The sequence below is a fragment of the Oncorhynchus clarkii genome, chromosome 10, assembly GCF_045791955.1.
Source record: "Oncorhynchus clarkii lewisi isolate Uvic-CL-2024 chromosome 10, UVic_Ocla_1.0, whole genome shotgun sequence".
Taxonomy (NCBI): Eukaryota; Metazoa; Chordata; class Actinopteri; order Salmoniformes; family Salmonidae; genus Oncorhynchus; species Oncorhynchus clarkii.
This window is the reverse complement of record NC_092156.1, coordinates 43110184-43137743: the sequence shown is the minus strand read 5'-3', so window position 1 is coordinate 43137743 and position 27560 is coordinate 43110184. Positions and strand designations below refer to the sequence as shown.

The 27560-nt window shown below is 42.6% G+C and overlaps 1 protein-coding gene across 2 annotated transcripts in view; it reads right to left on the bottom strand.

The window, feature by feature from the left end:
* The window catches only part of LOC139418545 (pyruvate carboxylase, mitochondrial-like), a 96356-nt gene that overhangs the window by 52093 nt on the left and 16703 nt on the right, over positions 1-27560 (bottom strand). For both annotated transcript variants that reach the window (XM_071168095.1, XM_071168096.1), the window contains exons 7-9: positions 25273-25424; positions 18777-18895; positions 5169-5331 (exon numbers count right to left, since the gene is read on the bottom strand). In XM_071168095.1, coding sequence (XP_071024196.1) covers positions 5169-5331; positions 18777-18895; positions 25273-25424 — 434 coding nt within the window. The remainder of the gene's footprint in view (positions 1-5168; positions 5332-18776; positions 18896-25272; positions 25425-27560) is intronic.

Sequence of the window (27560 nt, the reverse complement as noted above, 5' to 3'; positions counted from 1 at the left end):
AAATGTCAAGCAGAGGGAGAAGTGTGCAGTGAGGGAAACCTAAAAATAAAAAAATAAAACAACTTGTTTAAAACTAAAAATGCATCAGAGAGGAGGAAGATGGTGAAAGAGGGAGAGAGCGAAGGAGGTGGAGGTGAAAAAAAGGAAAGAGGGAAATGAAGTGAGAGTGGACGGAGAGAAGGGAAGAACACCAAATTATTTCAGGAGACCAAAACAAAATTGAAAATTAGAAAACGCAAACCGGAGTAGACAAGGATAGGGGGAGGGATGAATAATGGAAACCACCCGAAAATGGGGAGAACGTGGGTAAACAGAGGATGAAAAGAGGATACTTTTATTGCCTATAAAATACAGTGGTGCAGAGGCACATTTTTCATGAGGAATAGAATGTCCATCATAATTACAGTGAATTGGTTTCTATTAGGCATAGGACAAGGGGCGAAGGGGGGGGCTGCGCAATGATATTCATTTCAAAATATCAGCAAATGGGACATTTTCAATTTCATTTGGGGCAGCAGGGACAGATTTAGTTTCTGAGAGGTTATTTTACAGGGTCTGCAACAGATGGGTCTCTCCATCGATGAACAACATTGGTACGAGTGCCTGTCTGAATAGGGAAGCCTATACAGGCTTAATATGTACTACAGTACCTCATAAGAAACAGAAAAGGGTACTATACAGCAGGTTCTAAATTCAAAGGAAATATGAACCAGGGTATTACATTGGACAGGTCTGTTAAACACGCTTTTAAAATCAAGCTAGTCTGGTTTGTTCATGTTAACACATCACAACGCAAAAAATGAAATACTTAGTAGTGATGAAGGACAACACAGAATAGTAAACCGACATCAAGTAGAATAATAAATAAAAATGCTAGAGTGTGAAAGAATGGAAGGTAAACATGGGAGATCTTGGTAAGCGTCAGCCCCAGCAAGAGACCGAAAAGAGGCAAGCGTGAAGAGGCATGAATTGAGTGGATTCAGGAATTTAGTGGGTTCAGGAATTCAGTGGGTGGGTGTAAGGCATTATTTCAAACCCTTACATTTCATTCCATTGGCCATGAACCGCAAGTCAATGGATGAAGAAGAAGTGAACTCAAATCAGTATAGAAGAGAGTGAACGGCTCTTTAAAATGAGCTATAAAAAAAAACTTTATAATCACAGGAGGCTGCTGATGGGAGGACGGCTCATAATAAATGTCTGGAACAGAGCAAATGGAACGGCATCAAACACATGGAAACCATGTGTTTGATGTATTTGACACCATTCCATATATTTCCGCTCCAACCGTTACCAAGAGCCCGTCCTCCCCAATTAAAGGTGCCCTCAACCTCCTGTGCTATAAATACAAATTATTAAATCCCCCCCCCCCCTCCCCTTCAGCTTTCATTAACACTGTATAAATGTAGTCGTGGACTGATTCAATTCCTCCTCCCCCTAGCTTCCAACCTACACCACAATAGTCCCTGCACGCACTGGGTTGGAAGGCCACAAATGGCAACTGAGAAAGCAGGGACAAGAAACATCCATCTCCTCGCTCAGTGACAGTATCAATATTGCAGTAGAAACAGACAAACAAACTTGAGGAGGACATGCCTTTTTCAAATCCATAAATGTTCAAATACATCCATTTCAAATCTCACCCCGATGCAGTAGTTTGAGGTCAGCTGTTCCCACAGTTCTGAGTGGGGGAACAAAAGAGGCAGTAGAACAATAGAGAGACGGACTGTACAACGGGATAGGTGAAACCCCTCTGGGAATATTGAACGTGGCTGAGATTTGCAGTCCAGAGCTGCCTTCTCGATCTAATGCCAGGTCGCCATGTCATTAAAGCCAGCATGGCTATACTTTGGTTACAGGTGAGATTGCCCAACTAACCACAGGGAAGAGAAACGCTGAGCAAGATTCAAGTGTTTCAAACGGCTTATTTTCCTGGTTTGACCAATTTTCTTTTGGGGGGGGGGGGGGGGGGGGGGGTGACTAGTTACTTGAGCACAGAAAATATACTCACTTTGTGAACCTTTAAAAGAACAATTCTGCTATTCCAAGAATTTGATGAGATAGTCATTTGAAAAGTTAAAAACCTGCCTGTGGACAAGGATTGTCTGGGAGTCATTCAGGGGTCATTTCTGAATATAAAAATATGAATATAATTTGCCTGCCTGTATAAGTTAGTCTGAGCAGGAGTCATCAGAACCGATATAGAAAGGTTCCCTGGAAACTGCCCTGCTCAGTACAGTTGCTCAAGTATTCATCCCCCTAATGGATAAAGAGAACAGGACATGTACTAATACATATTTAGCAGTGGAGGGAGCTGGGGACGTCTCACTGTGCTGAGAGTGGGGTGTGACTGGGATGGGACGCAGTCCTAAATGAACTGCATACGTAAAACATGCATCTAAATGAATACATGAAGCATATGAATCATCCTAGTCTAGTCAGTCCACAATACAATACATGAAAGTAGTAGTATTCTTTATTCCACAGTGGGTCACTTCACGTGGAAGCTAGTCTGCAGACCATGCCAGTTTCTGGCACAAAAACCTAGGAGAACAATAACCAGACTACCCAATAAGACAGATCACACCGCCAGAGAGCCTAGAAAGCTAGCCACCACAAACATCATTTGCCTGTTTATAGTATGCCTGCAAGTTCTCCTGTTCCCTGCTCGGAATTCACAAGTATGTGTTCCATTTCACGTCGTCTCGCCTTGGGAATATCCGGGCACTTTCACAAATGATAGTTTTGTTAACATGGGGGCAACACAGAGCTTAATACAGAATACTAATGTAATCTTCAGCTTTGCCTTTATTCCCTGGGCCATCTGAAAACCACATAAAAACAAAAATGGCACCACTGGTTCAAAGATTTGCCGTTAGAGCTGTGAAAGCCAACAAATAACAAAACATGGAAGTCTTCATGGACCAATTCAGCAAAACTCCTACTCAACGTGTACAACCTTGACTTTTGTTTAGCATTCTCAGATGCAAGCCCGACTGAATTCAAATGTCTTAATGATATTGGCCATGCCCTTGGGAATACCTGCACGAAGAGTTGAATATGCATGGAGTTTAGATAATGGCTAATCGGATATATAAAGGTAGTTTATTGGTGCCACCCGGCACCTCTCCAGTAGAATGGGAATCGCCCATTCCAAACAATCTGGAATGTCTCAGCTCAACATTCATCATGCTACGGTTGTTGTTCAGGACCATAATGATGAGGATGATGGCAACGACAACGCAGTGATCACAATAACGACGCTGGTCAATTTCTTGGCACACTGATACTGAACATTTCCTTGACAGACTGCTTAAAGTAGGCAGAGGTAATTCTGTTGTTTTCATGTGCAGTTCTCATTTACCACCTGCCCAGTTAGTGAACAGAATACAAAAACATATCGACTGATGTCAAAACAATTCAAAGGAACCGTTGACAAGCTAACAAAGTAAACTGATCCAATGCCAGTGATTACCTATTGAACCGATGACAAGCTAACAAAGTAAACTGATCCAATGCCAGTGATTACCTATTGAACCGATGACAAGTATTAACGCTTCTTTTCCCTACCTACTAAATTACGGTGCTCCTACTCGCCCTGCATATCTGAATCCCATCCATTAGGAGTTGCGTCCTCATTCATCATTGTGTCTTCAAATTAGCTTCTGAAGAAGAAACACAGGAGGAGAAGGTCCGGAGCTAAACATGCACCCCTCCCTCTTCCCCAGTCTTTACTAGATGTCACCTTCACACGTTGCTTACAAGTGAGGGGGGGGTTCATTATTTGTTTTGCACAAACATTCTCCTTCTCTCGTAATGTCTGGGAAAGCAGGGAAGAAGAAAAAATAAGTTGACACTTGTCATTCAGACAAACCCGGAGAAGAGAGGAGGAGGGGGAAGGAAAGAGAACCCGTCTGTAGTGTGTACCTCATCTACTATCCTGTCCCTGGACAACACCAAAACATTCCTTCTGCATTTCACCCTTCTGGCTCCACTCTACACCTATTTACTCACATCCATAATGCATGAAGTTGTCAATATTGATGCTCTACCCATCACCTGCTGCATCTCTCATGGACAATAACAACGGCCGCATTACATTGCCTTTCAATTAGAGGTAAGGAAAAAGACCGACACAGAGACAGAGACCGTTCCAAATCCCACAGGGTGCGTTGAGAAAAAGTAGAAAACTTTCATAACTTCAAAGACAATGACTTTTGATACATCCTTAACTCTCAGAACTGTGGAATGAGAACTTAGTATCAATTTCTCAGCACCTTGATGCAGAACTTGTTTACACAGACTGCCTGTACTGGGTACTTGATGTCATAGTCCTCTGTAGCTCAGTTGGTAGAGCCTTGGGCGTGCAACACCAAGAGTGGGTTCGATTCCCCGGAGCACCCATACTTAAAATGTATGCACGCATGTCTAAGTTGCTTTGGATAAAAGTGTCTGCTAAATGGCATAATATTATTATTTTTTTTTTTTTTAAATATGTATTATGGAGAATTGCCTTCTCATGGAAGGAAAAACCATCAAGCGTTCCCAATTTTCTGAGGAAAGAGCTAAGAATTTGCAAATCGTCTCAGGAATTAAGGGCACGTGGTTATCAAATACCACAAGACAGTTTTGGAGCGGTATTTCCGTATCTTCCTTTAAGCTTGGCAATTTACTGGATATATGTGCTCAGATAGATCCCTGAGGGCAGTCCGAGCAGATCTGAGGCTGAACTCTTAATGCATTAGGAAAAAACCCAGCTCCTTAATGTGAATCAGAGAGACCAGGTAGACGACCAGACTAGACAGACAATCTACAGCTGGAACAGACAGGGATTTTGGGCTGATTCAAGGCCTACATGTCAAACAACCGGGGGATATCAATATTTGTTCCATTATTTATTTCAAAACGCAACTCATCCCCAACAATCATTCAGACCAGAGGGCTCCTGTGGGAACAGGGTCGGTACGCCAACTCTACAGCATTAACTAAATAAACACTCAACTACAGAACCCTAAATGGACATGCACAAGTAGAGCTAGGAGGGTTATTTCCTGGGAAATAGTTCTGTCAGGGCTCATGGGTCAGAAAACCTTCTGGCCCTACATGGAGGGAGAGACTGCGCCTCATTATAACTGAGTGGCAGTCTGCAGGGAGGGGCTGTTGCTTACCTCAAGTCGTCCAGTGTCAGGCTGGAAGCCACGGGCAGGGTCCTCTGTGGTCACCCGGCATTGGATGGCGAAGCCATTGATCCGGATCTTATCCTGCTTCAGGCCCAGCTCTGGCAGGCTACGCCCCTCACACACGTGCAGCTGAGCATGAACCAGGTCCACACTGACAGGAAGAGGTCGGGGAGAGTAGAAAGAGAGAATTTTACTGTCTGAATTGACAAGGAAAACACAAGAAAATGCGCTCGGTTTTGCATAAAGTTCCCACTCTGGTATGTCTACAGGAGTTACCAGTTCAGAATCTTTTTTTTATCTTGATACCCATGACAAACTTCAGATACCTTGTGTGAAATTCCCCTACACGATACACAAGCAGTGTGGTGACATTCACAACTGATGTGAAGATGAAAGTTCACAAAGCAATATCTATTCCCATTTTAAAACGTGATGTTAGGTTGATGACACGCCTTCAGTGCACTTGAAAAATAGACCTGAGAGATGGGGAGGGAAAAGGGGGGGCGGGGGGGGGATTTCAGTTCAGAGGGGAACAGAGCGCATAAAAGGTATTCAGGGTAAGGAAAGATAACTGACACTTTGCTCCACTGTGACCACAGCCAACAATCCAGAAGGAGCTGGAACTGGTTTCTGTTCAGTCACGGATGGAGAGGAATTTAAATCTGATGCGTCACGATACTATGAGAGCAAAAAACTATAAACCAAAAACCCTATTGCTGTTAACTTTTACAGAAACATCTGTCCATTTAGCAATTCTAATTATGAAAAAGGTTGGTAGAAAATCTATGTAATGGTAATTCAAACTCAAAGCTCCACGCCACATGAAGGAATGTTTTTGTAATGGCTGGTAGGCAAATCTCAACAAATCCAAGTCAATGATATCACTTTTGTCTACCGCTCACTGAATGACTAAAATATACGTGTGCATGTCTGTGCCTCGAGGCTGAGGGAACACTTTTTCTTACCAATAAAAGGAAGGGACAGAGATGTTCTTGCATTAAATGTTAAACATCAATTTAAGGAACAAAGTGTCTGGGCAGGAGTTTTTTGTTGCATCAATGGATTGAAACATTTTGGCTGGTGGTGACAAGTACTTGATGAAGAGTCACACACAAAGGCAAAATGTTTTGCGATAAAACACAGAATCTCAGGCCATGGAGTAGGTTGGACGCTGCTTATGTCTGAGAGACGGAATATCGTCTAAACTGACAGAAACAATTGCAGAAACAACTGGGCAGGCTGAGAATAAGCGACTGTGTAGCTTGAAAACCGACATTCATTTCATACTTCCATCCCTTAATGTATACCATTACTTCTCCACCGTCTCCCGCTCGGCAGACGACTTTGTCAACCACTTCGGGGAAAAAAAGGTTGACGACATGCGTTCCTCATTCACTCTCAGCCTACTGAGCCCATAACAAAAACGACCTACTCCTTGACCCCTTTCGATTGTTAACGGTCGATCCAAAACAGGATTGCTCGCCACCAAACAATACATTTGATGTTGAAAATGCACTTCGAAAAATATGTTTAAAGGGCTTTTCTACAAGTAAGGTCAAACGGAAGTGTTCATTGTAAGAAAATTGCATGTAATTGTGAAATTCTATCATTTAGTGGGTGGAACATTACATATTTGATATAATAGCTGACATTCTTGTAGCCGTGTTCACGTTCTCTATAGTGCGCTTTAAACGTGTGTGTCCAGTCAAGAATTTACATTTTAAGAAGATATTTACTACTACATGAAATTAAAAGTAAGTGGCTGCATTTCAAACTTGATTAACAGAAAACAAAGATATCAAGAGGCACAGGATCATCTGGTGAAAATCACTGGGGGGGAAAACAGCTTCTGCCTCTTATTTTAATTCTTGACTTGTTTTGTCATTTGGTATTTACACGGACTTAGACAGTGTTACCAAGGTCTCAGTAAGACATAATGACAAATCGAGGCAATAATCCCTTCCAACTGAAGCAACGGGTCGTCAAATAAACAAAAAAGGGCCCTTCACACCTAGGTGCGAAACCATGTGATCTCACAGGAATAGAAAAGCGCTCCCCCTCTCTCAATTAAACACAAAGAGGCTTTATGGCCATGGGGAACATGTTTACATTGCCAAAGCAAGTGAAATAAACTAAACAAAAGTGAGAAACAAAAAAAAAAAACAAGAAATGTAGAATTTGACAGTAAATATTGCGCTCAAAAAGGTTTGAAAAAACAGACATCAAGTGTTATATTATCAGCTATATACAGTGTTTAAGCAATATGCAAATCGTTGTAGTACGACTAGTAGGAGAAGAAATAAATAAGTTGAATTTACAAATGTTTGTTTGTACTCCACTGGATGCCCTTTTCTCATGGCAACGGGCCACACATCTTGATGCTGTGATTGCACTGTTGGAGTACAGATTGAAATATACATATTCATGTTAGCAGACAGAGCTTACTGATTACTTAACATCTTCAAAGCATGTGTATGTAGATAGAAAGATAGATCAATACAGTTGAAGTATTAGTATTTAGTAGCAATGCCTTTAAATAGTTTAACTTGGGTCAAACGTTGCAGGTAGCCTTCCACAAGCTTCCCACAATAAATTGGGTGACCTTTGGCCCACTCCTCCTGCCAGAGCTGCTGTAACTGAGTCAGGTTTGTAGGCCTCCACGCTTTTTAAATTCTGCCCACAAATGTTCTATAGGATTTTGTGATGGCCACTCCAATACCTTGACTGTTGTCATCCTTAAGCCATTCTGCCACAACTTTGGAAGTATGCTTGGGGTCATTGCCCATTTGGAAGACCCATTTGCAACCAAGCTTTAACTTCCTGACTGATGTCTTGAGATGTTGTTTCAATATATCCACATAATTGTCCTTCCTCATGATGCCATCTATTTTGTGAAGTGCACCAGTCCCTCCTGCAGCAAAGCACCCCCACAACACGATGCTGTGATCCCCGTGCTTCACAGTTGGGACGGTGTTCTTAGGCTTGCAAGACTCCCCCTTTTCCCTCCAAACATAACGATGGTCATTACGGCCAAACAGTTCTATTTTTTGTTTCATCAGACCAGAGGACATTTCTCCAAAAAGTACGATCTTTGTCCCCATGTGCAGTTGAAAACAGCAGTCAGGCTTTTTTTAAATGGTGGTTTTGGAGCAGTGGCTTCTTCCTTGCTGAGCAACCTTTCAGGTTATGTCGATATAGGACTCGTTTTACTGTGGATATAGATACTTTTGTACCTGTTTCCTCCAGCATCTTCACAAGGTCCTTGGCTGTTGTTCTGGGATCGATTTACACTTTTCACACCAAAGTACGCTCATCTCTAGGAAACCGTGGTCCCATGGTGTTTATACTTGTTTATCTGTACAAACAATAGTATGCGTGGTACCTTCAGGTGTTTGGAAATTTCTCCCAAGGATGAACCAGACTTGTGGTGGTCTACAATTTGTTTTCTGATGTCTTGGCTGATTTATTTTGATTTTCCCATGATGTCAAGCAAAGAGGCACTAAGTTTGAAGGTATGCCTTAAAACACATCCACAGGTACACCTCCAATTGACTCAAATGATGTCAATTAGCCAGAAGCTACTAAAGCCATGACATTTTCTGGAATTTCCCACGCTGTTTAAAGGCACAGTCAACTTAGTGTATGTAAACTTCTGACCCACTGGAATTGTGATACAGTGAATTAATTATAAGTTAAATAATCTGTCTGTAAACAATTGTTGTAAAAATTACTTGTGTCATGCACAAAGTAGATGTCCTAACCGACTTGCCAAAACTATAGTTTGGTAACAAGACATTTGTGGAGTGGTTGAAAAACACATTTTAATGACTCCAACCTAAGTGTATGTAAACTTCCGACTTCAACTGTATGTATGTATGTAGTCAGCCACCAATTGTGCAAGTTCTCCCACTTAAAAAGATGAGGCCTGTAATTTTCATCATAGGTACACTTCAACTATGACAGACAAAATGAGAAAAAAAAATCCAGAGAAATCACATTGTAGGATTTTTAGTGAATTTATTTGCAAATTATGGTGGAAAATAAGTATTTGGTCACCTACAAACAAGCAAGATTTCTGGCTCTCACAGACCTGTAACTTCTTCTTTAAGAAGTTACAGGTCCTCCACTCGTTACCTGTATTAATAGCACCTGTTTGAACTTGTTATCAGTATAAAAGATACCTGTCCACAACCTCAAACAGTCACACTCCAAACTCCACTATGGCCAAGACCAAAGAGCTGTCAAAGGACACCAGAAACAAAAGTGTAGACCTGCACCAGGCTGGGAAGACTGAATCTGCAATAGGTAAGCAGCTTGGTTTGAAGAAATCAACTGTGGGAGCAATTATTAGGAAATGGAAGACATATAAGACCACTGATAATCTCCCTCGATCTGGGGCTCCACGCAAGATCTCACCCTGTGCGGTCAAAATGATCACAAGAACGATGAGCAAAAATCCCAGAACCTAAGGGACCTAGTGAATGACCTGCAGAGAGCTGGGACCAAAGTAACAAAGCCTACCATCAGTAACACACTACGCCGCCAGGGACTCAAATCCTGCAATGCCAGACGTGTCCCCCTGCTTAAGCCAGTACATGTCCAGGCCCGTCTGCAGTTTGCTAGAGAGCATTTAGATGATCCAGAAGAAGATTGGGACAATGTCATATGGTCAGATGAAACCAAAATATAACTTTTTGGTAAAAACTCAACTCGCCGTGTTTGGAGGACAAAGAATTCTGAGTTGCATCCAAAGAGCACCATACCTACTGTGAAGCATGGGGGTGGAAACATCATGCTTTGGGGCTGTTTTTCTGCAAAGGGACCAGGACGACTGATCCGTGTAAAGGAAAGAATGAATGGGGCCATGTATCGTGAGATTTTGAGTGAAAACCTCCTTCCATCAGCAAGGGCATTGAAGATGAAACGTGGCTGGGTCTTTCAGCATGACAATGATCCCAAACACACCGCCCGGGCAACGAAGGAGTGGCTTCGTAAGAAGCATTTCAAGGTCCTGGAGTGGCCTAGCCAGTCTCCAGATCTCAACCACATAGAAAATATTTTGAGGGAGTTGAAAGTCTGTGTTGCCCAGCAACAGCCCCAAAACATCACTGCTCTAGAGGAGATCTGCATGGAGGAATGGGCCAAAATACCAGCAACAGTGTGTGAGAACCTTGTGAAGACTTACAGAAAACGTTTGACCTCTGTCATTGCCAACAAAGGGTATATAACAAAGTATTGAGAAACTTTTGTTATTGACCAAATACTTATTTTCCACCATAATTTGCAAATAAATTCATTAAAAATCCTACAATGTGATTTTCTGGATTTCTCTCTTATTTTGTCTGTCATAGTTGAAGTGTACCTATGATGAAAATTACAGGCCTCTCATCTTTTTAAGTGGGAGACCTTGCACAATTGGTGGCTGACTAAATACTTTTTTGCTACACTGTATGCATGTATGTATGTATGTATGTATGTATGTATGTATGTATGTATGTATGTTACTGAGTGACCTGGAAAGTTATATTCTGTTCAAATATGTTATTGTGGAATATGAAATGTTCTTAAGGAGGGAGGCAAAAGGGCAAGTCTAGTGTCAGTTCTTGATGTGGCAGACCAGTTGCTGAGGAACCACAACCATGAGGGATGTGGAACTCAACTGGAGATAAGGTCAACTGTTGAAGTGAGAAGACACTGCTGGGAGCGGGGCACCCCGAAGACCAATCTGATTTACAGTCCTCTCACACACACACAAATTCCATGCCCATGCGGGTCCTGGACTTAGGCAGGGCCATGACAATGAGAGGAACATAGTGTGTTTCTGCCTAACAGAGGACAGTGCATCTTAAACACACAAGGAGATGACTCCGCCTAGTTCAAAGGTATAAAGAGAATGTGCTTGTGGGACTTGTATGTTGTCTTTCCAGCTGTATCACCCAGTGGCTGAATAAACTCTGTTTGAGCTTTTTCCTAGTCATCCGTTTGAGTTTTTACTCTGTTTTTTTCAGAACTTAACAGCACACTGCAGTCTTTTGCCTAACAGATATGGGAATTTATCAATGTTTGATTTGTTTTCAAATTCTTTGTGTTATCTGTGGGAAATATGCATCTCTAATGTAGTCATACATTTTGCACGAGTTTAGTAAGCGAAGCGCAGTTTCTCTCCCTCTCAATAATTATTCTCCTGGATCTGTCTCTGCCCTGGGCCCAGCAGCTCAGCTACTTCTCAAAAGGAGGTAAAGAACCTCCATCTTAGCACACCTAGCAAGGGCCTTGGCTTTTCATGGCAAGAACTAGTAACTGGTAAGTTAGGGAAAGAGCAGGCTCCTACTTGCAATTTAGCACATTTCTAATTGGGGCTGAAGAACCTAAGTACAAGCTGTTTAGGTGAAGACTTAAAGAGCTAACATTCAAGGAGAAGTCACTTCAGAGCACAGCCTCTGCAACTCAAGGAAGGGTCAAAAGACAAAGCAACCAGGAACACAATCCGAGGAGAGGAAAGGAGAACGCCACAAGCACAACAACTTCGGACCAAAGGACACACGGCCACTTTGAGCAGATTGAGTATGACATTTAATGTTCATAATGTCAAGGTCTTTAAATCTCATCTTTCATTCTATTTCATCATCATTATGTTTTGTACATAATTTGATTATTGACATTAAAATGTTGATGGTATAAAATAATGATGTTCTTGTTATTCTGGTAAAGTTATTAAAAAAATAATTGCTAAGTCAGGTCTTCTCTGAAGATAAAATGTTTTCCAATAAAGGACTGGCACCTAGATTTCATAATTTATAGTAATAATTATACACACACACACACACACACACACACACGTCAAACGGACAATCCATGCTTTTTTTTGATTGATCTCTTATGTAACTCCTATACCCAGAGAACACTAGACTGAAACTCTAGATTTCAGTCCCAAACTCTCTTGGGGTGGCAGGATGAAAGAAAAGGGGTGGAAAATACCCAGAAAATACAAGAGGAGGAGGACAGAGAAGAGGGAGACAGAGGAGAGGGAGACAGAGGAGAGGGAGACAGAGGAGAGGGAGACAGAGGAGAGGGAGACAGAGGAGAGGGAGAGGAGACTGCATTGCACAAAACCAAAGATGTGATATGAGCTGGAAGCAGAGGGAGTGAAGGAGGAGGGAGACATGAGGGGGGATTAATATATTCAGTGTGATTTCTTATTCCACTTTAATTGCTGATGCCAGGCAGCGTATGTAGCGCTGGTGTGGATGTGCTGGAAAATTCTGCACCTCTCCCTCCTAACAAACCAAAATCCTTCCACTGAAAGCCTCTCCACTTTAACCCATTTTTATTTGAATAAGATCCAGGTCTTTGAACCAGCCCCCAAACACACCAATCCGTTGACAAGCTTTCCTCATCCTTGTGTGCCAGTTTAGTAGTCTTCTCTACCCTCGTCTACCCGTCTCACATTCTTAATTTCTTGCAGAATAGACAAACAAATATGCAGCTGCAATCTAGCCACAACTCAGTGATTAGAAACCCATTACAGGGTCAGTGACAGAGCCTACACTGAGCTGTAAACACACACACACACACACACACACACACACACACACACACACACACACACACAATTGAATTAAGGGAGAGGAGTGGGAAGAAGAATTGGAGTGGCGCAAATGCTGAGAGAATTGAGGTCTGCCATAAGCCTGTCTTAACTGAATTTATAGAAGGGAAAGCACAACACAACAATGACCTCCACCCAAAGTATGTGGGCTCCATACCGCAGGATACTGTTCCTAAAGCCCGTTTCAAGAGGAGGCATTATATCACAGTAATGTAAGAAGATATTGTGAATGCACCAAAAATGATTTGATCTACACTGACTGAAATGCATTAGTCTTCATGTGAAAGGAGGAAAAAGGGATGTTGTGAGACTGGAGGTTGCAGTCCAAGGAGTGAACACATTACGATGACATGGGCCATTTCCAGTGATTCCCAATACCACGCAGTAGGCAGAAGGGGTCCTTAATTGGTCTTAATCACTGGGACCAATGACAAGTCATGATACAGGCAGAGGCAGACAGCCAAAAACAGAGGCGTAATAGCCTACCAACCGGAGAACTATATACAGATCAGAGAATTCAACACGTAGTCGGAGGAGAACATAGCCAGTGGCTAGGGCATGAATGCCCCTTTGGCGAGTAAGACTCAATCGCATTACAGTCATGTGCCTATCCAGAGCCAATCACTCAGAGCAGTGCGCCAGCAGAATGCCAATTGCAGTCTGACAGATTCAATTTAATACGACAAGATGGACATTTAGAACGACTGAACCTACATTCCTTCCACATGACTACAGAAGTCTCTGCCAGGTGCACAGAAGAAAAGTCATGCATATCAATCTGTGCGTGAGTCAATGTGTACGTGCACACACACAAAATAAGACTTAAAAAAAAGACGCAGCATTGCATTCATCCCTCCTGAATGATTACTTTGGCTGCATCTGATAAGTGCACGACCCATGGCTATTGTCAGTGTTTGAACTCTGAATGCATGAGATGGGTGAGATTAGGCACTTTAAATCATCTCTAGTCTCAAGTAGGAACTCCAAACGACATAGCACTGCGCGACATGATTCGTGGACTAGGATTCTGGCTCTGAAAGTAGAACTCAGACAGAATAGACTGATTCATATGGGAAGGAAAACTTGGTAAGAACATCACGTCCTAAACGATCTGCTACATCAGTCCATTTACGTCATAATTCCAGGACTTCTAGAGGGTTCCTTTTGCGTTGGCACAGCATAGGAATCCTATAGTCCTTCACTGGTCAATTAGAAACACGTATTTAAGTGTCAACTATTTTTCTTAAAACCACTCAAATGGACACAAAACAATCATAGTACAAAGAGTCATCTATAATGCATTACATCTATACACATGTACGCATAAACTAAAATAAATTAAGTTGAGTGGATAAAAGGACAATCGGGCACTTCTAAAAGAAAAGTCTCTGTGGCATGATTTGGCGCAAGCATTTACATTATTGTTACTTTAATTTTTTTTCCACAATTTATTATTTTTCTTCAGGGCTGGACTTCTGACAAAAAAATGGTTTTATCCCTAATTTCATTGTATAACCCACAGTAAAGCAAGGCATGCGGGTACATAGACGTTTATCTAGGGGAGTGTTTGTGTATCGACCAGTCTCAATAGCAAGACTGGCCAGTCCACGTCAACATTTTACAAAACACCTTCAATATTGCTTGGATAAAACAGTACGGCTAGGGTTCTGTCCCAAAAGTGCATTTACAAAAAGCCTGTAGGGTGTGCAGCTTGTTACGTTCAGGTTTGTTTATCCGTTTGGTACCACTTTAGTTTTGCTCTCCAAAAGTGCTGACTCAAAAGCACCACGGCCATTTCCAGTACACACACTGCCTGTATCAGTGAGCTGAGTCATGCCAATGTTGAAAAAAAGCTTAGACACGATATAACATTTTCCTTTGCAGTTGTAACACCACAAGTCCATTAAAAACATGTTTACATTGACATTCATTTGGCATGCTGCAAAAATCACTTCCATTTAAAAAAAGAAACATAGCCTCTGGTGATTCATAGAGTTTTCCAGACAATATTGTCTTCAATAGGGCATGCATTTACCCACACCGAGGTAAAATCTGCAGGTATGGTTAAAAACTGCATTAACCCAGGTATAATTTGTGCCCCCATACTGCTGAAGCATAAATAATACCAGGTAGCACCAACGAATCAAACAGTTTAGCATAACATTTAAAAAAGGTTAGCGTTACTCTTTGCAATGATTGCACCGAGGACATGATTTGTGTGGTTAGCTATGTATGTACCTAACAGACAAAATCCAAAAAGGGCTTGACAATCAGTCCCAGATACTTGTACTCACTGACAACATCTAATAAGGAATAATAATATTGACGACGTAGTGTTCTCCCCTGTTCCTGTTCATCCTCAAGGCTAAAGCTTTGTTCGTCAACTCTTCAATCAAGCTCCCAAGCAGAAGAAAGCCACGTCAACCATGACGATCAAGCAGACGGAGCTTCTAGAAAACGGAAATAACTACAAAAACGCCGTCTCTTGCACCGTCCCAGAATCTCCATAAGTGTTCAATTGGGTTGAGATCTGGTGACTGAGACGGCCATGGCACATGGTTTACGTTGTTTTCATGCTCATCAAACCATTCAGCGACCACTTGTGCCCTGTGGATTGGGGCACTGTCATCCACTCCCAACAGGATAGAAATGCGTCACCATAGGTTGAAGGTGATCCCTCAGAAGGGCTGTGTATTTACTGCCGTTTACCTTGCCCTCTAAGGGGTTCAGTGGACCTGAACCATGCCAGGGAAATGCACCCCACGCCATCAGTGCCGCCGGAACACTCATTTCCTCAAGAGTTTCCATTATTTTGGCAGTCCGGCTTTAAACTTACTCTTGAAAGTTGTAATCGTACAATGCACAAGGTGCAATTTCAAAATTGGGTAGTGCATCATCAGTTCCTCTTGTTAGTCATTTCATACCCTAGAGCTATTTTTAACTCAGAAATGTCCAGATCAACTAGCCCATATCAGCTACCATTTTATATATATATATATATATATATATATATATATATATATATATATATATATATATATATATATATATATATATATATATATATATATATATATTATAATATAAAAATGTAGTGACCTCACCTGGTTTAAAGGGTGTCTCTAGAGACAAAACCTCTCATCGTCACTCAATGCCTAGGCTTACCTCCACTGTATTCACATCCTACCATACCCTTGTCTGTACATAACACCTTGAATCGATTCTTCCGCGGCCAGAAACGTGCTCTTCTTACTCTCTGCTACAAACGTACTAGACAACCAGTTATTATAGCCTTTAGCCATACCCTTATCCTACTCCTCCTCTGGTGATGTAGAGGTTAATCCAGGCCCTGCAGCGCCTAGCTCCACTCCCACTCCCCAGGCGCTCTCATTTGTTGATTTCTGTAACCATAAACCCGGATGTCCCAGCCGTGTCTGAATCCTGGCTTAGGAAGGCCACCAAAAATCCTGAAATTTCCATCCCTAACTATAACATTTTCCGACAAGATAGAACTTCCAAAGGGGGCAGAGTTGCAATCTACTGCAAAGATAGACTGCAGAGTTCTGTCATACTATCCAGGTCTGTGCCCAAACAATTCGATCTTCTACTTTTTTTTTTTTTTTTTACAATCCACCTTTCCATAAATAAGTCTCTCACTGTTGCCGCTTGTTATGGACTACCTTCAGCCACCAGCTGTGCCCTGGACACCATATGTGAATTGATTGCCCCCCCATCTATCTTCAGAACCTGTACTGTTAGGTGACCTAATCTGGGACATGTGTAACACCCCGGCCATCCTAACATCTAAACTAGATGCCCTCAATCTCACACAAATGATCAATGAACATACCAGGTACAACCCCAAATCCGTAAACACGGGCACCCTCATAGATATTATCCTGACCAACCTGCCCTCCAAATACACCTCTGCTGTTTACAACCAGGATCACAGAGATCACTGCCTCATTGCCTGCGTCTGTAATGGGTATGCAGTCAAACAATCACCGTCAAACGTTCCCTATAACACTTCAGCGAGCAGGCCTTTCTAGTCAACCTGGCCCGGGTATCCTGGAAGGATATTGACCTCATTCCATCAGTAGAGGATGCCTGGTTATTCTTTAAAAGTGCTTTCCTCACCATCTTAGAGTAAGCATGCCCCATTCATTTTTAAAAAACCTGGAACAGATATAGCCCTTAATTCACTCCAGACCTAACTGCCCTTGACCAGCACAAAAACATCCTGTGGTGTACTGCATTAGCATCGAATAGTCCCCCACTTTTCAGGGAAGTTAGGAACCAATATACACCGGCAGTTAGGAAAGCAAAGGCTAGCTTTTTCAAACAGAAATTTGCATCCTGTAACACAAACTCCAAAAAGTTCTGGGACACTGTAAAGTCCATGGAGAATAAGAGCACCTCCTCCCAGCTGCCCACTGCACTGAGGCTAGGAAACACTGTCACCACCAATAAATCCACGATAATTGAGAATTTCAAGAAGCATTTTTCTACGGCTGGTCATGCTTTCCACTTGGCTACCCCTACCCCGGTTAATAGCGCTGCACCCCCCACAGAAACTTGCCCAAGCCTCCCCCATTTCTCCTTCACCCAAATCCAGATAGCTGATGTTCTGAAAGAGCTGCAAAATCTGGACTCTTTCTAAAATTATCTGCTGCAATTGTTGCAACCCCTATTACTAGCCTGTTCAACCTCTCTTCCGTATCGCCTGAGAACCCCAAAGATTGGAAAGCTGCCGCGGTCATCCCCCTTTTCAAAAGGGGGAGACACTCTAGACCCAAACTGTTAAAGACCTATATCTATCCTACCCTGCCTTTGTAATGTCTTCGAAAGCCAAGTTAACAAACAGATCACCGACCATCTCGAAACCCACCATACCTACTCCCCTATGCAATCTGGTTTCCGAGCTGGTCATTGGTGCACCTCAGCCACGCTCAAGGTCCTAAACATTATCATAACCGGCATCGATAAAAGACAATACTGTGCAGCCGTATTCATCGACCTGGCCAAGGCTTGACTCTGTCAATCACCACATTCTTATCGGCAGACTCAACAGCCTTGGTTTCTCAAAATGACTGCCTCGCCTGGTTCACCAACTACTTCTCAGACAGAGTTCAGTGTGTCTAATCGGAGGGCCTGTTGTCGGGAAATCTGGCAGTCTCTATGGGCGTGCCACAGGGTTCAATTCTCGGGCCGACTCTTTTCTCTGTATACATCAATGACGTCGCTCTCGCTGCTGGTGATTCTCTGATCCACCTCTACGCAGACGACACCATTCTGTATACTTCTGGCCCTTCTTTGGACATTGTGTTAACTAACCTCCAGAAGAGCTTCAATGCCATACAACTCTCCTTCCGTGGCCTCCAACTGCTCTTAAATGCAAGGAAAACTAAATGTGTGCTCTTCAACCCGATCGCGGCCCACACCCGCCCGCCCGTCCAGCATCACTACTCTGGACGGTTCTGACTAAGAATATGTGAACAACTACAAATACCTAGGTGTCTGTACAGATTACCTCAAATAGCCTGTACCCCTGCACACTGACTCCGTACCGGTGACCCCTGTATATAGCCTCGCTATTGTTATTCTTATTGTGTTACTTTTTATTTTAGCCTACTTGGTAAATATTTTCTTCTTCTTTAACAGCACTTTAGGTCAAGGGCTTGTAAGTAAGCATTTCACAGTTACGTCTACACTTGTCGTACTCGGCACATGTGACAAATAAAGTCTGATTTGATTTGACAGGGAACACAGTCTTATAGGTTGTCAGAGGTGACATGGTAATGCCAGATAACGGTCGTGACTCACTCCATGATCTGCCAGGTAACGGTCGTGACTCACTCCGTGATCTGCCAGGTAACGGTTGTGACTCACGCCGTGATCTGCCAGGTAACGGTTGTGACTCACGCCGTGATCTGCCAGGTAACGGCTGTAAGACTGACCCCGTGATCTGCCCGGTAACGGCTGTGACTCACTCCGTGATCTGCTCGGTAACGGTGTGCTCCACCTGCAGGCGGGAGTTGACCTCGATGAAGTAGTGCCTTCCATGTTTATCCACCAGGAACTCCACCGTGCCAGCGTTCTCATAGCCCACCTGTACACACAGACAGATCCAATTAGATACATACCTTTACTAGGCTACTTTAAACCTACAATAGGCTACTTCAAACTTACTTGAGGACATCAAGAATGTCACAGTTAATAAGGCACAGTTATACAAGGGGGGTATTCAAGTACTCCATTTTTCTTAATAGCTTTATTGCTCACATTCCATTACTTTTTTTTAATTAACCTTTATTTAACTAGGAAAGTCAGAACAAATTCTTATTTTACAATAACAGCCTACCCTGCCAAACCCTCCCCGAACACGGACGACACTAGGCCAATTATGCGCCGACCTATGGGACTCCCGATCACGGCCTGTTGTGATCCATCCCGGGATCAAACCAGGGTCTGTAGTGACGCCTCTTGCACTGAGATGGAGTGCCTTAGACCGCTGCGCCACTTGGAAACCCACTATAGTCCAATATAGTGTGTACAGTCAGATTTCCTCCATGGGCAGCCCTATACAAAGTAAGTTATTTGTAGAAGGCACATTCTCATATTCTGAATTCTATTTGAAGAGATTATAAGTTCTGGTTTCAAAAAGTTTAAATGATCTTGATAAAAAGATGCATAACGAATTAACCACTCACAAACCAAAATTGTAGATCTGAATATCTTACAGAACACAACTAAATCTTCTAAAATGGGGAAGCGACAAGACTGACAGCTAATAGCTACAAAAGGAAGATAGCGTGTGATATCCCAGGCTGTGATTATAGTTATGAACGTCCGAGCTGTCTGTAAGAATGACAGCCCTACTACAGCTCAGGCACGGAGGCCCCAGGAAATCATTTATCAGACCATTTCTCCCTCCACATCGCTGCGGGGGCTTGAGATTGCGACGGCCAAAATTCACTGAAATCTGATCCAATTTATCTTTGTAATTCATCCCGCGCTCCAAAAAAACTCATCTCTGCCAACCAGGGCAGGCACCCCTTTCATCCATTCAGACAGTACCCCATGTTAAGGTGCAGGCTCACAACTAGACAGCTTATATCACACACTGCATAGACCACACAAACAGACAAAAAGGGACAAGCACTGTATGCATTACAACAATGTCTGGAAATAAGTGTTAAGAGTGCCACAGGAAATAGTCATAGTAATTTCAGTCCAATTAAACACCCTGCTAGCGGGAGACCTGCTGGCGACCATATTCCACTGTAAAACAATATCCTGTGAATTTCAGAAATTTGCATAGAACAGGCTGTATTTCATAATGGGCTTTGTATACTTAAACGGTCCCATATCTACTGCCTACTGTTACAGCAAACATAAGGAAAAGGTATGGAGAAGCAGGTGTTGCTGAAAACCACAGGGTATTGGGAGTTAAACAGTACAGCATCACTACAGAGACTGGCATGTGGATAGAGAGGTTTGATTAGAACGGGAGGGAAACAGATGGCATTCCACAGAGGTGTAGAGGCGGCAAGATGGAGGGAGTCGGAGAGGGGGTGAGCGAAACACTGCTGCCGTCACCAAGGATAGGTACTGTACCCGCAACCACTATAATCCAGAAACTTAAGCAATCTGCTGTGTGTAACATACAGTTGAGAAGAAAAATACAGGCCTGTCGTTTGTATAGAGTGTGTGTATGGGGGGGGGAGCTGAAGCAAAATGTCAAATTCAAGGAGCATGTTGGCAAGAAGAGCAAAGAAGTAGGGAAGCTGTGAACCCCCCTAGCTGACCTGTAAGAGGTTTTGGGGTAAAACATCTGTCACCATGGAAACCACAGACATAAAATAGTTTCCGCACCAACGGTTTATTTCTCTAGCAGCTATTCTCGTTCTACTTTGTGACCTTTTCAAAACTCCCTGTGCTAGCTTCCCTTGACCAGAGATTTCCATCACTGATTTAATTTATTGAACCTTTATTTAACTAGGCAAGGCAGTTAAGAACAAATTCTTATCTACAATGAAAAAGGAAAAGACACAAGGCGTCCTGCTGGGACGGGGGGCTGGGATTCAAAAATATAGGACTAAACAAACATCACAACAAGAGAGACACCCATTTCTGGGGTTGGAGTAAAAGTACTTTTGTCCACCAATTTATCAAAATATGCTGAGATTCATCTTATGATTGCAGCAAAGGCAAAACCAAAAAGGAATAAAGTAGAACATAAAACCTGCTGATGTCGGCGTCCATTAAGTAGAACATAAAACCTGCTGATGTCGTCGTCCATTAAGTAGAACATAAAACCTGCTGATGTTGTCGTCCATTAAGTAGAACATAAAACCTGCTGATGTCGTCGTCCATTAAGTAGAACATAAAACCTGCTGATGTCGTCGTCCATTAAGTAGAACATAAAACCTGCCGATGTCGTCGTCCATTAAGTAGAACATAAAACCTGCTGATGTCGTCCATTAAAGGGGTGCGGCTGTAACAGGCCTACATCTGTATAACCACTATGAAGTGATACGTGTCTGTATTTAATGTACAAGAGAGAACTAGAACCACACCTCGACACATGTGGGTATCAATATTGTAATATAAAGTAATCATTTTTTATTTTAGTATTCTAGTGATAATTCTCTCCCAACTCAAATCCTTACTAAGTCTACTTAAAGCATGCTTCACTCAGATATTTTGGTACACAGCTTACTCCGGAGATAAAAGGCTGGCCCACCCTCTTTTAATCAAGTAGTTCTTTGCAGTTTCCTAAAATAACTGCAGATGATTAAAATTGGGTAATGCTTTAAATGTTAATGGATAAAAATTGGCCAATTTCTCTCTCGGAACTGATTTCCTCTCATGAAAGACTTGGGAGTCTGGGGAAGTTGATAATTAGTAAGGTGATATTTAGTGAAAGTATAAAAGGCATGCTTCCCAGAAGAAACAGTTCGGAAGAGTCTGTTCGGGCACACTGAAGTTCGGACGAAGTCTACGCCCCTTTTGTCGGTTACGGTCAACAGTAAGGATTCTTAAATAAGGTCCGTTGTCATTCGACGAGAGACGACTAATCTTCATTCACATTTTTTTCCATTCAAAAACAAACACTGCACCAAACATCTTAGTTCAATGAAAATAAATTAAGGAAACGATACTGGCAACAGCATCTCAAAATTGACAGTACTATTGTCACTTTTTTCTTGATTTTAAAGTTAAAAAGGTCTAAAGGGAGTCTGCGAGCACTCGTTCGGGTTAGGCGCTAGCCGAACTGAAGCATGCAGACACCTTTAGGGTGAACATTATCCTCCTCAAATACAGCAGGAGAGGTCATCGACTTGACAGATGTGGGATCCATAGATAAACATAGGAGGAGAAACATTGGACTTTAAAATGTACTGTTCTCATCTTTTAGAGAGAAGAGAATATATCCTCCAGCACACTAATCTGTATAAAAATAAAACGTTAAAACTTCAAATCCCTTTGACACGAAAACCCAGTGAAAACCCATACGAAAAGGACAAAACGCATCTGATATCCAATCAAATCAAAATGTTATTGGTTGCATACACATATTTAGCAGATGTTATCGCAGGTGCGGCAAAAACGCTTGTGCTCGTCTGGGAGCAGACTGACAGTGAACCACCACTGGCAGGGTTGTTTTTGTTAGGAGAGCAGCTTTCTAAAAGTAGAAACCAAAATGTTCTCATCATCTCAGCCCTTCATTCCTCACTGCCATATGATTGAACAGATGGAGATGAATTCTGTCCCTCACTCACACCCAATTTCTTTCTCTCGTGCTCTAACTCCTTCCCCTCACACAGAGACTAACGCGCTCAACATTGCAGGCAACAAAGCACATTAAAAAGATCTCTCCCTCAAAACACTACCAAAATTACCCCCCTCCCCTTCTCCATTCCCAAAACAGACAGCAAACAAAGCAGTACACAAGGCAGATTAGCACTAGCAGGACAGCTAGCTCAAGGGTACACATGACAGGCACACCAGCTACTGTGTACACAACGCCTAATAAGCTTATCACACACAGGATGGGGAATCAGCGGGATACAACAGTCACTAGTAATTGTTCTCATGTCAAAGTAATTGCTTCCACCTCACAATAACAAACAAAAAAAAGCCAGCTTGATTGCAATCAGGAAATTATGCAACTGCATATTCTTTGAGTGTGGGAGTCCCACAAGCTTGCTCATGGCGTCCCTTCGAGGCTATGTTGATAAATGCTGCCATCTAGTGTACCTATTGGTAACCTGCAGGTGAAATTCCCACTGCTTTAATCACCTTTCTTTATCTAAACGGCTCCCTCTCTCCAAATCCTGTTCTTACACAGCAATATGTTCCTCAAGGTTTTTCATCCTTCTCCCACACTTCTCTGCTGGCCCTCTGAGCACAACAACAACACTGAATGAGGACACCTATTTGGTAAGGCTCAGAGTTTCTTATAAGTGACTTCAAAACGCATTGTGCTTTGAAGGCCCTGGCTTTATTTAATTTCTTCTAAAAAACAAAAGAACAAACATTTTTTTCAAACCTAATCGGCCCAACAGCCGGTGGGATAAAGACGAGGATGAGGTAGAGAGAATGTTTCCCTATGAGCAGATACAGTGGGGAGAACAAGTATTTGATACACTGACGACTTTGCAGGTTGTCCTACTTACAAAGCATGTAGAGGTCTGTAATTTTTATCACAGGTACACTTCAACTGTGAGAGAAGGAATCTAAAACAAAAATCCAGAAAATCACATTGTATGATTTTTAAGTAATACATTTGCATTTTATTGCGTGACATGAGTATTTGATACATCAGAAAAGCAAAACTTAATATTTGGTACAGAAACCTTTGTTTGAAATTACAGAGATCATACGTTTCCTGTAGTTCTTGACCAGGTTTGCACACACTGCAGCAGGGATTTTGGCCCACTCCTCCATACAGACCTTCTCCAGATCCTTTAGGTTTCGGGGCTGTCGCTGTGCAATATGGACTTTAAGCTCCCTCAAAAGATTTTCTATTGGGTTCAGGTCTGAAGACTGGCTAGGCCACTTCAGGACCTTGAGATGCTTCTTACGGAGCCACTCCTTAGTTTCCCTGGCTGTGTGTTTCGGATCATTGTCATGCTGGAAGACCCAGCCACGACCCAACTTCAATGTTCTTACTGAGGGAAGGAGGTTGTTGGCCAAGATCTCACGATACATGGCCCCATTCATCCTCCCCTCAATACGATGCAGTCGTCCTGTCCCCTTTGCAGAAAAGCATCCCCAAAGAATGTTTCCAACTCCATGCTTCACGGTTGGGATGGTGTTGTTGGGGTTGTACTCATCCTTCTTCTTCCTCCAAACACGGCAAGTAGAGTTTAGACCGAAAAGCTCTATTTTTGTCTCATCGGACCACATGACCTTCTCATATTCCTCCTCTGGATCATCCAGATGGTCATTGGCAAACTTCAGACGGGCCTGGACATAGGCTGGCTTGCAGGATTTTAATCCATGACGGCGTAGTGTGTTACTAATGGTTTTCTTTGAGACTGTGATCCCAGCTCTCTTCAGGTCATTGACCAGGTCCTGCTGTGTAGTTCTGGGCTGATCCCTCACCTTCCTCATGATCATTGATGCCCCACGAGGTGAGATCTTGCGTGGAGCCCCAGACCGAGGGTGATTGACCGTCATCTTGAACTTCTTCCATTTTCTAATAATTGAGCCAACAGTTGTTGCCTTCTCACCAAGCTGCTTGCCTATTGTCCTGTAGCCCATCCCAGCCTTGTGCAGGTCTACAATTTTATCCCTGATGTCCTTACACAGCCCTCTGGTCTTGGCCATTGTGGAGAGGTTGGAGTCTGTTTGATTGAGTGTGTGGACAGGTGTCTTTTATACAGGTAATGAGTGGAGAACAGGAGGGCTTCTTAAAGAAAAACTAACAGGTCTGTGAGAGCTGGAATTCTTACTGGTTGGTAGGTGATCAAATACTTATGTCATGCAATAAAATGCAAATTAATTACTTAAAAATCATACATGATTTTCTAGATTTTTGTTTTAGATTATGTCTCTCACAGTTGAAGTGTACCTATGATAAACATTACAGACCTCTACATGCTTTGTAAGTAGGAAAACCTGCAAAATCGGCAGTGTATCAAATACTTGTTCTACCCACTGTATGTTTGAATAAAAATAACACACAAGTTCAGAGTTTCTCAACTGTAATTAGTCATGCCTATGGTATTAGACGTGTTGTTGCAAACTAAAACCACACTCCTTTCAGATAACAATGGTCTTATATGCCATTCAAAACTGCAAATACACACAGCTCTGCCATTTCAAAAAGGCAGTAGTAACAAAATTCGAAACATTCAATTATTTTTTTCTTTAAGTACTGAAAAGAAGCCTGCCTAATGGAATAGAAGAAGTTTCAGCTAGATACTACCTATTAAAAGAATGCATCAAAGTGTGTGGGCGTGTTGCATCTTGTACCTGTCTGGCCAGGTTGACAGAGTCAGCTGTGAGTCTGTCCCGGAGGTGTGGGTCCAGTTGTACAGCCGGGGCCATCTCTACCACCTTCTGGTGCCTCCTCTGGATGGAGCAGTCCCTCTCATACAGGTGGATAATATTACCATACTTGTCACCTGGGAATGACAGTAGGTCTACAAGTTATTTAGGCCAGTAAGATCGAAGTAAATTTACTGGTATGTGTGTGCGCGTGTGTACACACACACACAGAGCATTCGGAAAGTATACAGACCCATTCCCTTTTCCCACTTTGTTGTTACAGCCTTATTCTAAAATGGATAAAATCATACCCCCCCCCCCCCCCCATCAATCTACACACAACACCCCATTATGACAAAGTAAAAACATGTTCAGAAATGTTGACAAATGTATTTATAAAAAAACAGAAATACCTTATTTACATAAGTATTCAGACACTTTGCTATGAGACTCAAAATTGAGCTCAGGTGCATCCTGTTTCCATTGATCATCCTTGAGATGTTTCTACAACTTGATTGGAATCCATCTGTGGTAAATTGAATTGATTGGACATGATTTTGAAAAGGCACACACCTGTCTATATAAAAAGGTCCCACAGCTGACAGTGCATGTCAGAGCAAAAACCAAGCCATGAGGTCAAAGGAATAGTCTGTAGAGCTCCGGGACAGGATTGTGTCGAGGCACAGATCCGAGGAAGGGTAGCAAAACATTTCTGCAGCATTGAAGGTACCCAAGAACACAGTGGCCTCCATAATTTTTGAATGGAAGAAGTTTGGAATCACCAAGACTCGGCCAAACTGATCAATCAGGGGAGAAGGTCCTTGGTCAGGGAGGTGACCAAGAACCTGAAGGTCACTCTGACAGAGCTCCAGAGTTCCTCTGTGGAGATGGGAGAACCTTCCAAAAGGATAACCATCTCTGCAGCACTCCACCTTTATGGTAGAGTGGCCAGACGGAAACCACTCCGCTTGGAGTTTGCCAAAATGCACCTAAAAGGACTCACAGACCATGAGAAACAAGATTCTCTGATCTGATGAAACCAAGATTGAACTCATTGGTCTGAATGCCAAGTGTCATGTCTGGAGAAACCTGGCACCATCCCTATGGTAAAGCATAGTGGTGACAGCATCATGCTGTGGGGATGTTTTTCAGCAGCAGGGACTGGGAGACTAGTCAGAAAACCTGCTCTAGAGCGCTCAGGACCTCAGACTTGAGCGAAGGTTCACCTTCCAACAGAACAACGACCCTAAGCACAAAGCCAAGACAACACAGGAGTGGCTTCAGGGACAGGTCTCTGAATGTCCTTGAGTGGCCTAGCCAGAGCCCGGACCTAAACATCTCTGGAGAAACTTAAATAGCTGTGCAGAGACGCTCCCCGTCCAACCTGACAGAACTTGAGAGGATCTGCAGAGAAGGGGAGAAACTCCCCAAATACAGGTGTGCCAAGCTTGTAGCGCCATACCCAAGAAGACTCGAGGATGTAATCGCTGCCAAAGGTTCTTCAACAAAATACCTAGTAAAGGGTCTGAATATTAATGTAAATGTAATATTTCATACATTTGCAAACATTTTTAAAAACCTGTTTTTGCGTTGTCATTATGGGGTATTTAATCAATTTTAGAATAAGACAAAATGTGGAAAAAGTCAAGGGGTCTGAATACTTTCTGAATGCCCTGTATATTGTTGGATGCTGCTGGGGAATGAAAATGGAAATGTAAAACAAGTTGCTGAGGTGGAAACCATTAAGTTGAACCTTTAGCAGGAGGAAACTCCACACGATTCAAATTTGCTGCATTCATGTAATGGAACCTAGCGGGAGTGAAACTTTGGCACAACTCCATATGATTCAAGAGATTACATGTTACCCCAAGAAACCAATTGACGGCGGTAACTGTAGATGACAACGCAGCTTTATTCACTTCAGGGGGATTTGGCTGAGCGCGGTGCAACTCCATCCGGGTCAGGGTTGCTGCATTCACATTAGGGGAACATAACTGGGCTGAAACTCTGTTGCAGCTCCATACAATGAGGCTCTGTCCACATCAGGGAAACTGAGCAGGAGTTAACAGGGGGTGAAACTCAACATGATTATTGCATTTCCATTTCCGTGTGTTCCACTTGCATTCAGTAGCATTCATGAATCACATGATTATGCATAGCATTGACGTCAAAAAGGAAGAATCAAGGACTCGGATGGTTCCTGATGTGAGATTCTCTCTGGTGTTTGCAGAACAACTGGTGCTGTGAGATTAGGATGGCAGGACCTGCTCAGG